Raw genomic sequence first — 14,305 nt, 5'->3', positions numbered from 1 at the left:
CACGCCCAGCTTCCAGGAACCTTTCTTGAGGTCCTCCACCCGGTTTGTGGCTGGTGTCCCTCCTCTTGGGAGATATTTCCTCCCTGTGACCTGCCGCTCGGCCCTGCAAGTGCCTAGTAACTCTTTGTGTGGACAGACCCACTGCAGGACCCTGAGCCCGAGACTACAGTAGGTGCTTAATAAATACTGGCTAAATGGATGAAGGGCTGCAAGTGGTCTGGCCTTAGGCTGATTAGACAGCTGAACAGCTCTGCCCCCTCTGGGGACAGTGGTGACAGGCCCCCATCAGCACCCTGGCCAGAGCCGTGACCCTCACACTTCCACATAAGACGCCTGAGACCAAGAGCAACAGGATCCAGCAGTCAACTCTGAACCTTTACAATGCACCCACGGGCCCCGTCCCCATCTGCACAGGCAGCGGGTGACACAGAAATGGTCTGAGCTTAACACGGGTGATATGGCAGCTCTCCCTGATACTGGTACCCACAGGGTCCGCTCCCAAGCCCCACTGGCCCCCGACATGCCCCGCACACATCAAGAGTCCTGTTTGCCATCTGTGTGAACAGCCTGATCTTCCCCCACAATGACCCCAGGGGACGTTGGTCCCGGGCCCTCCCCCCCCCCTCACGTGCCCATGTGTGTGGCTGAGTGCGCCTCTGGGTGCTGAACCTGTTAACATCTCCTTCAGCACACTGGGAGACCCCGAGAGTGGGGACGGCATACGATTCACCTCCTACCCCTCACATCCAGCCAAGGGCCTGGTCCCAACAAGTTTGACAAGTTGGGGTGGCCCCTGTGACTCCCCACGCTCAGCCATGGATGACCTGAGAGGCTCAACTCCCACGCACATGCGTGGAGGGCCCAGGCTCCAAACACCGGCTGCCCTGCAATCCACTGGGGCTCCAAGGACCTGGCTGTCCAACCAAGAACACAGGCAGCCGCCTGCAGCTGACGTGGAGCCCCGCACAGTCCCAGATCCCCGGATGGGTGCTCACATCGATCAGGTCCGACACGTCGTGGATGTAGTACTTGCTTATGGCTGCATTCGTGGCCGCCAGGTTGAGCAGATAGTCGTTCCGGGCCTTCGTACATTTCAGCTTGTTCTCAGAATACTTTGCCTGCCTCTGGAAGAGGGAAAGGGTGCGGCTCAGCGCCCAGCCAAACAGAGGCAGGGCTTGGGATTTCCTGGAGACCGCCCACCATGTCCCCCCACATGGGCACCGAGGGCTCCTCTGAAGGACGTCAGGATCCTGGGTTCAACAAGTCCACCTTGCGTGGTCCAGGTGCAGCAACAGCAATGCTTTTTGCTACCCCACAACCCTAATGGTGGTCTCCACTAAGGGGGGAATAAATAAGATCCCTACCTGGCCCTTGTCGGGACCTCCCCACGCTGCTCGTGTAGGCCTGAGAAGTTCTGTGCGCCCATCCTTCTAATGCTCCCCCAGCCTCCCCTGTCTGACCTTTAAGAAACTGTTATGAGGCCAGGCGTGGCACACTTGGAATCTCAGCATTCAGGAGGCGGAGACAGGAAGATCCCAGGTTTGTGGCCAGCCTCAGCTACTTTGTGAGGCCCTCTGCAACTTAGTGAGACCCTGTTCCAAAATAAAGAATAAAAAATAGGGCTGGGAGTGTAGCTGGGAGGTAGAATGCCCCTGGGTCCCATCCCCATGGCACAAAAGGAGAGAAAGAGACAGAGAAAAGAATGGAGGAGAAAGGAGAGAGAGGAGAGGAGAGGAGAGAGGAGGAAGGGAGGGAGGGAAGGAGGGAAGGGGAAGGGAGGGAGGGAGGGAGGGAGGAAGGGAGGGAGGGAGGAGGGAGGGAGGGAGAAGGGAGGAGGAAGGGAGGGAGAAGGGAGGAGGAAGGGAGGATCTCTGACCTCATTAATGGATGGATCCATTGATAGCTGAGTGGACTGTGGGAGGAGGTGGCAGAGGGCAGTGGGACATGGTTTAGGACTTCAAGTGTGTCCCTGGGGTGCGGCCCCCCGCCTTCCCCTTTCCCTCTCCCTGCTCCTGACTGCCCTGAGCGGCTCTCCTCCTCCATCAGCCTGCGGCCCTTATTCTGCTTTGGAGCCGGCCAACTATGGACTGAACCTCGAAGCCCTGAGCCACAGCAGTGCTCCCTCCTCTAAGCTGTTCGCGTTGGGTCTGTGGGTCACAGCGGAGCAAAGCTGGTCCCTGCAGTGACCCACTTCCCTGCTCTCTGGGGGCCGGCGTTGTCGCTGTGGGCCTCCTCCTGGAGCGCCACCTGATTTGATCTGCTCCTTCCTGTCACCCGGGTCCTAACATGAGGACTGGCCTTGGACAACAGCCCTGTCTAAAATACACCCAGCAGCCGGGCGTGGTGGCGCACGCTTGTCATCCCCGCGCTTGGGAGGCAGAGACAGGAGGATCGCGCAGGTTCGAAGCCAGCCGCGCGCGCGCTGGCTTAGGAGACCCTGTTTCCAAATAAAAATGTAAAAATAGGTCTGGGAGTGTAGTCCGGAGATAGAAGGGCTTCCAGGAACCCCAGTACCACCAAAAAAAAATAATTAAAAAAATAAAATAAAATAAAATAAAATACACCCAGCATCGCCACTTCTCCTCCTCCTCCCCCATCCCCTTGCCCATCTCGGTTTTACCTGAAATATTACATGTGTCTACTTTTTTCTTTCAATCTCTGCTCACCCGTTGCCTGTCAGTGTCTCTCGCCAGAGAGAGGCTCTGTGAGTCAGGGACTGCGCCTGCGCCTCTCGTTGCTGGGTCTGTGGCGCCTGGACTGGTCCTGCACCAGGCAGGGATGGGCTGGGCTTGCAGAGTGAAGGGCAGACAACGGAAAGCCGGAGAACGGCCGTCTCTGTGTTTGAGTGGTGGGGAGAGGGAGAGCCCGGGCCTAACAGCTTCCCCATGGGGGGCTTCTGTTCTAGGAGATCCAGGTGGGTAAAGCAAAGATCAGGGGTTCACAGAGCTGCCTCAGCCCCTTTCAGACTGACAAGCCCCAGTGCTGGGTAAAAGATGAGTGTCCTTGCTGGGCATGGTGGCTCACGCTTGTAATCCCAGCATTCGGGAGGCTGAGATGGAGGATGGCGGTTTGCGGCCTCAGCTACTTAGCGAGGTCCTTTGCAACTCAGTGAAACCCTGTTTCAAAAATAAAAAGACTAGCCGGGCGTGGTGGCGCACGCTTGTCATCCCCGCGCTTGGGAGGCGGAGACAGGAGGATCGCGCAGGTTCGAAGCTAGCCCCGCGCGCTGGCTTAGGAGACCCTGTTTCCAATTTTTTTAAAAAAATGTAAAAATAGGTCTGGGAGTGTAGCCCGGAGGTAGACGGGCTTCCAGGAACCCCAGTACCACCAAAAAAAATAAATAAATAAAAATAAATAAATAAATAAAATAAAAAATAAAAAGACTAAAAAGAATAGGGTTGGGGGTGTAGATTGGGGGTACCATGCCCTTGAGTTCTATCCCCAATATCGCAAAAAAAGATAAGTGTCCTTGAAGAAAAAAGCTTTCCCCCATTGCCTAGACACTCGTGTGTGTGTGTGTGTGTGTGTGTGTGTGTATGTGTGTGTGTGTGTGTGTTACAATTAATAATATAATAATAACATTCCATTTTATGGACCAAGACGTACTATTCATTCTTTCATCAGTAGGATATTTAAGTTGTTTTTATCTCTGGGCTATTGTGAATAACGCTGCTTGTACAAGTTTCTTTCATGGACACGTGTGTGTGTGTGTGTGTGTGTGTGTGTGTGTGTGTGTAGTTCCAGAAATTGAACCTAGGGAAATCCTACCTTTGAACTATACTCCCAGCTCCTTTTTATTTTTTGGTTTTGAAACACGGTCTCCCTAGATTGCTGAAAGTGTCACTGCATTGCTGAGGCTGGTCCAAATCTGCTATCCCCCTGTCTCCGCCTCCCAAGTACTGAGATTACAGGCGTGCACCACCACATCCGGCTTGCATGGGCAAACGTTTTAACTTCTCTTGGGTTGACACCCAGGAGTGAAACTGTCCGATCATGTGGTAATTTAGTCTCTGTTTTACATTTTAGGAGCTGCCAGGCTTTTTTCCAAAGTGAGTAAGCATGTTACATTACAGTGTGTGAAGACTCTGGTTTCTCAAGCTCCTTACTGATTCTTTCCTTGCCTGCCTTTTTGATTCTAGCCAGTCAAGGGCTCTGAAGCATATTTCGCTGTGGTTTGTGTTGTGTTTCCTTAAGCATTAATTATGCTAGGCGTCTTCATATGAATTTATTGATCATATCCATTTGCTTTACTCAGGTCCTGTTGGGCTCGGACCCTAGTATCACAGAGCTACAGTAACAGAAGCCCAAAGAAACATCCTGGTACGAAGGTTGGATAACAAATGCTCGGCAAAAACTTCATTTTTGCGTGAAATGAGCAAATAGGAAAACTCAACAAGAACATCATACGTAGCCTTTCAAGGAGGAAGGGATCGTAGGGTGTGCTTCCTTCAGAACGACAAGAAAGCAGCATTACACTGACCACTGAGATCCCCGGGCCGTGACGGACGTCGCTGAGGGATATCACAGCGCCGCTTTGAACTAAGCCTGCTGAGGGCTGCCCATCCTCCGCAGGGCGCCCGGGGCAGCCATTACCAATCAATCACAGCTGACAGATGATCCATGAGACAGTGCGCCACCCCTGTCAGATCTGAAAACCGTGGCTCTGGGAGGCGCTGCAAAGGCGGCCCTTTCAAAGCCCAGGCCCTCAGACTCCAAAGCCGGCGCTCTTCCCACCAGACTCTGCTAAAGGACTTTCTCAGGGCCGAGACACAGTGATTTCAAGTCTCTGTTTGCTGACATAATGAGGGTAATTTCATCAGGAGCCCAATGGGGTTCTGTCTCTCTTTTCTTTGAGCATCTTTGGGACTGGGGATGGAACCCAGGGGCTTTCTACCCCCGAGCTAGACCCCAGCCCAGCCCTATTTTATAGGTTGTTTTGTTTTTTGGGGTTTTTGTTGTTGTTGTTGGAACTGGGGATGGAACCCAGAGGCCTCTACCTCCAGGCTACACTCCCAGACCTATTTTTATATTTTATTCGGAAACAGGGTCTCGCTAAGTTGCTGAGAGCCTCCCTCGGTAGCCGAGGCTGGCGTCGAACCTGCGCGATCCTCCTGTCTCGGCCTCCCCAGCGCGGGGATGACAAGCGCGCGCCCCCACGCCCGGCCCCATTTTATGTTTTATTCGGAAACAAGATCTCACTAAGTTGCTGAGGCTGGTCTTGCATCTGCGCTCCTTCCGTCTCCGCCTCCCAAGTACAGGGGTAACGGGTGGGCGCCACCAGGTCCTGCCCGGGGCTCCCTCTTGCTGGATTCCAGCCCCACCTCCTCCTACACCGCAGAGAACCAGGGAAAGGCCAGGCCATCCCCTGTCAGCTGACCCCCTCACCTTCTCCTTCATCTTCTCGATCTTCTTCACAGAGCTGCGGCGCTGGGGCCGGTCCTCGTGCCGGAGGAGGTTTATGCTGAGCTCCCCCGACTTGTTGAACTGCCTCTCCTCCTGCTTCTCGGCCTCCTTCAGCTTGCTCTCGGCGCTGATGCTCTCCGCGTGGTACATGTGATAGGTTTTCATGACCTGCGGACGCAAGCGAGAGCACTCAGCGGCCCGTGAGGGCCCAGCGTGGTCCGTCCTGTCACCCCCCCCCGCCCCATCCCAGCTCCGTGCGACCCCCGTCCTCACCTCTTCCCGGGGCCCTCTCTGAAAGCCTGCGGGTTTTATTTTTGTAAAATAAATTTTTAAGGACCGGAACTGATTCAGATCCTACAGCTTCTGTGTGATTTTCATCGTTACCATCGTCAGCCATGCCAATAAAAAAGCCCCTCCTCAGGTGCACACGGGGCTCCCTTGGGGAGCACGCTTCTCCTTTCTATACGGATCCTTTGCTCAGCTGTTTACTTATGTAAAATGGGCCTCTAAGTCGGGCACGGAGGCATGCCTCTATAGTCCCCAGTACTTCTTGGGAGGCTCAGACAGGAGGATCACAGGTTCAAGGGCAGCCTCTGCAACTTAGCAAAACCCTCAGCCAAAGGACGGAGGATGTAGCTTAGAGGTAGAATGCCTCTGGGTTAAACCCCAGTCACACAAAATTAATTAATTAGTAATAAAAAGGAGGCAGGTGCGGTGGGGCACGCTTATGGTCCTAGTACTTGGGAGGCTGAGAGAGTGAGACCGGAGGATCACAGTTCATAAACAGCCTCGGCTACCTAGTGAGGCCCTTTGCAACTCAGTGAGGCCCCGCTTCAAAATAAAGAATAAAAAATAGAGCTGGGGATGTTGCTCGGAGGTAGAATGCCACTGGGGTTCCATCCCCAGTACTGCAAAAACAAACAAACAAACAAACAAACAAATAAATAAATAAAATAAAAATTAAAAAGAGGCAGGTGCAGGTGTGGTGCATGCTTATAGACCCAGTATTTGGGAGGCTGAGACAAGGGGATCGTGGGTTTGAGGCCAGCATCAGCAACTTAGGCCCTTTGCAACATAGTGCGATCCTGTTTTGAAATAAAAAGATAATATAGGGCTAAGGGTGTAGCTTGGAGATGGAATGCCCTGCCCCTGGGTTCAAACCCCAGTACCACAAAAATAAAATAATCAAATAAAATAAAATGGGCTGGAGGTATATAGCTCATAGGTCAAATGTCCCTGGGTTTAATAAAGAAAAAAGAAAAAGAAAAAAACAGGCCCACCAATGGTCCAGTCCCCACAAGGAGCATTACTAGACAATGTTAGAGACACTCCGTGCTCTCTGAAATTCACTCTCTCACGGCTATAAAAGGAATTCCTGCAAAGCAAACTGCACCCCATAATAAAAACTCTACTTCCATAATAAAAATTAGATATTGTTAGAACCAGGGAGAATGCTGAGCCAGAAGAAATTCGAGGTGTCATCTAATCAAACTCTTATCTCATTTTACAGATGGAAAAACTGACGCCCAAAGAGGCAACAATCAGTGCAGAATCTCTACACTTTACCGCATGTAACCAGGACAGCAATCAAGATAGAGAAGCCCCATCACCAATGAGATCCCACATGTCTCTCTGCAGCCCACCCCGGGCCCTACCCCACCCATTTCTTCCACTATCGATTACTTTCAAGTGTTCTAGAAGTCCGTATACATGGGTCATATGGCACAGCCTCTTTTGGATTTGTTTTTTTCACTTGCCAAATGTTTTTGAGACTTGCCCTGACGCTCCTTAGCTTTTTTATGACTGAGTAGTATTCCATTGTATGGCCAGACCCTAATCATTTAGTCAGACATTAGTAATTATTTGCATTGTGAAGATAGCTGTTACGAATGTCCCTGTACAATTCCTTGTGTCTATATGTGTTTTCATTTCTCTTCGGAAAATATCTAGGAGTGGAATTATGGGTCAGATAGAATAGAAACACACACACACACACACACACACACACACACACACACACCCAGGGGCACTCTAACTTCAAGCTACACTCCCAGCCCTTTTTACTTTCTATTTACTTATTTATTTTTGTTATTTATTTATTTATTTATTTATTTATTTATTTATTTATTTTGTGGTACTGGGGCTGGAACCCAGGGACATTCTACCTCTGAGCTCCACCCCCAGCCCTATTTTTTAATCTTTATTTAAAGCAGGGTCTAACTAAGTTGTGGAGGGCCTCACAAGTTGCTGAAGCTTACTGTGAACCTGCGATCCTCAAATCTCAGCCTTCCAAGCACCGGGATCACAAGCATGTGCCACCACGCCCGGCATTACTGTCCTATCTGGAAACACAGTCTCACTAAGTTGCCGAGGGTCTTGCTAGGTTACTGAGGCTGGCCTCGAACCTGAGATCTCCTGTCTCAGCTTCCCAAGTACTAGGATTACAGAGGTATGCCACCACACTTAGCATAAGAATCTATTTTAACCAGGTTAGAATTCAAGTTTCTGACTTTTATTCGACCACTTTTCCTACTGTATTGATACATACTGTTTACTTGACAGTTATTTCTTCGCAGACATGAATACTTTAGACAGAGAAGGAGCAGGCCAGGCACACTCATGGTTACAGCAGTGTGCCTCCTGATTCTCAACTACACTTTTCTTTGGCAGTACCAAGTTCCTGATCACCTTTTTATGCTAAGAAATACAGAAATATCTGGAATCCCTGACTCTGAGCCTTGCCTGTCTCTTCCCCTGTCTGGGTGATGACAGCAGTTCGCAGGGCAGAGGCCCCCTCCACCGGGGCTGGGATGTGCTCCTGATGGATCAGGCTTTTGAAGTCAGAAAACTTGGATGCCTTCTGGACAACTCCATAATCTTATTCATTCCCATCTGGAGTCCTTAGCCAATTGTATTAGCATAAGGAACTTGTCTCTGATGTTTATTATTAAGTCGCGGTATTGATCTTCCTCCCTTTGCTGTGGGTCAGGAGTCAACGGGGCAATATTGATGGGCCCAAATGTTGGGACTGATCTTTTTTTTTTTCTGGTACTGGGGATGGAACCCAGGGACATTCTACCTCCGAGCTATACCCCCAACCCTATTTTTATTCTTTATTTTGAAACAGGGTCTCACTAGGTTGCAAAAGGTCTCACTAAGACTGAGGCTGGCCGTGAACCTCAATTCTCCTGTCTAAGCCTCCCAAATGCTGGGATTACAAGCGTGCGCCACCACGCCTGGCTTGGGACTGAATCTTTATTCTCCCACTTTAGAGCGGTGTGACCTTAGGCAAGCCAGACCACCTCTTTGACCTCTGCTTCTTTAACGTGTATAATAATAGCACTTATGTCATAGGTTTGTGGTGAGCATTAAATGAGTTAATTTTGGGAAAACGCTGAGAACAACACCTTCCACAAAGCTTACTGTGGGCATTGGGAACTACCATTTCCAGCACTACCACCACCATCATCATCATTATCATCATCATCACCACCATCACCATATTATCATCACCACCACCACCACCATCATCATCGTTATCATCATCACCACCATCACCATATTATCACCACCACCACCACCATCATCATTATCATCATCACCACCATCACCATATTATCATCACCACCACCACCACCATCATCATCGTTATCATCATCACCACCATCACCATATTATCACCACCACCACCACCATCATCATCGTTATCATCATCACCACCATCACCATATTATCACCACCACCACCACCATCATCATCGTTATCATCATCACCACCATCACCATATTATCACCACCACCACCACCATCATCATCGTTATCATCATCACCACCATCACCATATTATCACCACCACCACCACCATCATCATCGTTATTATCATCACCACCATCACCATAGTATCATCACCACCACCACCATATTATCATCACCACCACCACCACCATCGTTATCATCACCACCATCACCATATTATCATCACCACCACCACCACCATCATCGTTATCATCATCACCACCATCACCATATTATCACCACCACCACCACCACCATCATCGTTATCATCATCACCACCATCACCATATTATCACCACCACCACCACCATCATCATCGTTATCATCACCACCATCACCATATTATCACCACCACCACCACCATCATCATTATCATCATCACCACCATCACCATATTATCATCACCACCACCACCACCATCATCGTTATCATCATCACCACCATCACCATATTATCATCACCACCACCACCATCATCGTTATTATCATCACCCCTACGACCACCTTCATCATTAACATCACCACCATAATTATCATCCCCATCACCAACACCATCATCATCATCACCCCTACCTACCACCACCGTCATCATGATCATCACCACCACAATTATCATCCCCATCAATACCACCATCACCACCACCATCACTCTCATGATCACCAGCACCATCACCACCACAATCACCACCACCATGATCAGCACCACCACAATCATCACCACTAATATCACCACCATCACTACCACCATCATGAGCATCACCATCACCACCACAATCATCATCATTATTATCACCAGCATCACTACCATCACCATCGCCACCATAATCACCACCACCATCATGATCATTACCATCACCACCATCACCACCATCACCAAAACAATCATCATCATTAGTATCATTATCATCACTACCATCACATCACCACCATAATCACCACCACCATCATTATCACATCATTACCATTATCATCATCATCATCATCATTATTATCACCATCACCACCATCAATATCACCATTATTGCCGGGCGTGGTGGCGCACGCTTGTAATGAGGCTGAGACAGGAGGATCGCGCAGGTTCGAAGCCAGCCTCAGCTACTGAGTGAGGCTCTTAGCAACTTAGTGAGACCCTGTTTCCAAATAAAATATAAAATAGGTCTGGGAATATAGCCCAGAGGTAGAAAGCCTCTGGGTTCCACCTCCAGTACCACCAAAAAAAAAATTTATATATATATCTCACCATTATTATCTTCACTACCACCAACACCATCACCACCACTACTACCACTACCATCATCATCACTACCATCACCCTTATGATCACCACCACCATCATCACCACCACAATCGTCATCATTAATATCGTTACCACCATCACCACAATCACCACCACCATCATGATCATCATTATTGTTTTTTAAATTTTTTATTGGTGCACTATATTCATACATCATAGTGGGATACAAAAAAACTTTTGTAGACATACATGCACACATCGCCCAGTCAGCCCCCACCCGATCCCCACCCCATTCCCTCCCCATCCCTCCCTCCCATGCTTGGCTGAGTGGTTGACATCTTATTATCACCATCATCAATATCACCATTATTATCAGCAGCACCATCATCATAACCACTACCACTACCATCACCATCATCATCACCACCATCATCATTATCATCATTATCATCACCATCACCATCAATATTATCATTGCTACCACCAACACCACTGGTCCCACTACCATCATCACCACCATCACAATCACCACCATTATCATTATCATCATCACCATCAACACCATCACCACCACTACCATCATCGTTACCATGGCCACCACCATTATCATCACCACCATCACCATGATCACTGCTAGCACCACCATCATCATCACCACCATCACCACATCATCATCGTTATTACCATGACCACCATCACCATCATCATTGCCACCACCACTACCATCACCATTATTATCATCATCACCATCACCACCACCATTGCTATCACCATCACCACCACTACCACCATCACCATCACCACCACCGTTGCCACCATTTCCTGCTTTGCCCTGAAGATTTAAGGACCTTGAACTTACTCAGCTGACTTTAGAAAAATGATTACAAACTCTGGAGAACATTAGCTAAAATGAAAAAAGGGATTCATTCAGCTGGGCATGGTGGCACACGCTTGTGATCCCAGTACTTGGGAGGCGGAGACAGGAGGACCGCAGGTTTGAGGACAGCCTCAGCCATCTAGTGAGATCCTGCTTCCAAACAAAAATAAAATATGGCTGGGGGTGTAGTTCAGAGGTAGAACGTCCCTGAGTCCAATCCCCATTACCATAAAAAAAATTAATTCCATACCACTGTTCTCCCCCCTTCATTCTGAAAACTCTCCAAACTCTCAAAACAACACAGGAATAAAAAATACAGGCAACTTTTCTCTGTGCATGCTGAAGGAAAGAGTGCTTCTCCGCATGCTTCCCATTTTGGCTCACCTGCAGTTGCCCTGGTTCCCCTCATTTCTTCCTTACAGGCCATTTCCCAACACCTCCCTCGGTGGACCAAAAGGTGCACCGTGGCCGCGCACTCCCGCCACCTAGTGGCCCAAAGGCGGCACTGCAGGCTTATGGGACACCATACAAGGCTCAATGGTTTTCAGGCTGTGATTTCCTGGAAACAGCCAGGCCAGGAGCAGGGAATGCCTGCTGTCCCCCGCCCTCCACCACGCCCTGCTCAAGGCCTCCGCTATCCCTTCACATCCACGGCGCCCTGGTGTCCTCACTTCCGGTCACGTTGCAGCCGCCTCGTCCCGTCCTATCCACCCCCGTCCCCGCTGGGCGGCTTCGCCTCCCACATTTCCCCCATGCCTCATCTTCTTCCTCTCTCCCCTGTATCTTGTGTCCTTTCACTCCTCTTGAGCCAACAAAGGCAAGCCAGGCTTCCCCAGGCACTTTCGGAACTACATTTAAAAAATCTTATCCCTGAAGAACACAGCCTTAAGAAGCCTGGGGCCAGCTGGGCGTGAAGGTGCATACTTACAATCCCAGGGCTTGAGAAGCGGAGACAGGAGGATCGCAGGTTCAAAACCAGCCTCAGCAACTTGGCAAGACCCTTGGCAACCTAGTGAGACCCTGTTTCAAAACAAAAAAAATTGAAAAGGGCTGGGATGTAACTCAGAGGTAGAATGTCCATGGGTTTGATCCCTAGTACCACATACACCAAAAACAAGAAGGAAAAGGAGGAGGAGGAGGAGGAGGCGGAGGAGGAGGAGGAGGAGGAGGAGGAGGAGGAGGAGGAGGAGGAGGAGGAGGAACCTGGGGCCAAATCCCATGGATGCCTGATCCCACTGATCCCAAAGGTAACACTGAACTCAACTGCCCAGGTGAAATCTGTACCAGAGTCTTTCTGGGGAGTGGGGGGCTCTCTGAAATGAGTTTATTCATACAAGAATCCTCTTGATGTTTCCATTCTAAATAAATTACAATAAATAAATAAGCAACTACAGCTATCCTTTGGTATTCATGGATTGGCTCCAAGACACACACACACACACACACACACACACACACACACACACACACTGACTGGTGCTCATGTCCCTTAGATAAAGAGCAGGTATCTGCATATAACCTAAGCAGGCCCTGCATGCTTAAATCGCCTAGCTGACTCACGATACCTTGTGCAGTCTGTTACTGTTCAGGGGAAATCACCACGAGAGGAATCTGCCCGTGGTCGGTACAGATGCAACTGTTTTTCTTGGTGATGCTTGACCTGGGATTGGCTGAATCCACAGACGCGGAGCCCACAGCTATGGAGGGCTGGCTGGACTTGAGGCCTTCAGCACAGAAAGTCTTCGGCTCAATCGACCTGGAGAGTCTACTTGCCACCAGTCGATCCAGGATGCGTTAAGTAATATTTAATCTTACCTATCTCGTCCAAATGACAACTATGCCACCGATGGACACTGGCCTTCACTGGGCACTTCCTACCTGCAGGTCCTTGTTCTAAGCACTTTAAAGAGAACACCCCCTTTATTTGGCTGTGGGCAGACTGGTCTCTGCGCCCTCGTGGTGGCGCTCAGACAGCCACAGAAAGGAAAGGACTTTCTGAAGCGTGAATGCCAAGTGACTGGCTGGCCACGCTGGTGCTGGGCCTCCTGAGAACGCTGAACAGCTCCTGGTCCCACGCGCCGGCTGCCACGGCCCACCATGGCCTCCCAAGTGCCATCTCTCCTCTGGTGCCTCTCTGATGCCCCAGAGACAGCATCACAGCCCCCACCTCCTATGTCACGCTGTTGCCATGACAGCTCGTTGTAACAGCTGAGGATGGAGGGAATGATGCCTTATGGGAAGGTTTCCTAGAGAGAGACCGTGTCTCCTGGGTCTTCTAGGACAGTGCCGCCCAGAAATGAAGCCATGCCCGTCACAGCCCTTTAGAGTCTTGGCCATGCCCCTCGCCTACTCTGGCGCCTGGATGGCGTGAGGAAGGGCGCAGAAAGTGACCGCAGCACCCCCTGGTGGCAGCCTCCCACCCTTACACAGATTCTCTTTTCTCTTTCTTTTTTTCTTTTTTTGCGGTACTGGGGATAGAGCCCAGGGGCAGTCTACCTCCAAGCTACACCCCCAGCCCTATTTTTTAATTTTTAAAAATTTTTAATTTTTTTTTTTTGCAATACTGGGGATGGAACCCAAGGGCATTCTACCTCCAAGCTAATACATACCTCCAGCCCTATTTTGTATTCTTTATTTTGAAACAAAGTCTCACTAAATTGCAAAGGGCCTCACTAAGTAGCTGAGGCTGTCTGCAAACTGTGATCCTCCTGTCTCAGCCTCCCAAATGCTGGGATAACAAGCATGCGCCACCACACCCGGCTTTATTCTTTATTTTGAAACAGAGTCTCACTAAGTATCTGAGGCTGGCCACGAACCTGCAATCCTCCTGTCTCAGCCTTCCAAGTACTGGAATTACAAGCGTGTGCCACCACGCCCGGCTATAATTTATCCCTTTCTATGCTCCTGGGATGCTCTCTGTTCATGTGGAGGAAGACACAGCGGGGCTAACCTGTGTCCATAACTCTTGGCTACTGCACTACACACAGCACCTGGA

General features: G+C 49.8%; 2 protein-coding genes across 4 annotated transcripts in view; one reads left to right on the top strand and one right to left on the bottom strand.

Moving 5' to 3' along the window:
- The window catches only part of LOC308278394 (CCA tRNA nucleotidyltransferase 1, mitochondrial-like), a gene marked incomplete at both ends in the record, with an annotated part of 995,237 nt that overhangs the window by 54,585 nt on the left and 926,347 nt on the right, over positions 1-14,305 (top strand).
- The window catches only part of SRGAP3 (SLIT-ROBO Rho GTPase activating protein 3), a gene marked incomplete at both ends in the record, with an annotated part of 161,964 nt that overhangs the window by 42,175 nt on the left and 105,484 nt on the right, over positions 1-14,305 (bottom strand). For all 3 annotated transcript variants that reach the window (XM_080718015.1, XM_080718016.1, XM_080718017.1), the window contains 2 exons: positions 996-1,124; positions 5,386-5,571. In XM_080718015.1, coding sequence (XP_080574141.1) covers positions 996-1,124; positions 5,386-5,571 — 315 coding nt within the window. The remainder of the gene's footprint in view (positions 1-995; positions 1,125-5,385; positions 5,572-14,305) is intronic.

Source organism: Muscardinus avellanarius (assembly GCF_963383645.1).
Source record: "Muscardinus avellanarius genome assembly, chromosome: 22".
Lineage (NCBI taxonomy): Eukaryota > Metazoa > Chordata > Mammalia > Rodentia > Gliridae > Muscardinus > Muscardinus avellanarius.
The sequence above is the reverse complement of the archived record's forward strand: the minus strand, read 5'-3'. Positions and strand labels throughout refer to the sequence as shown.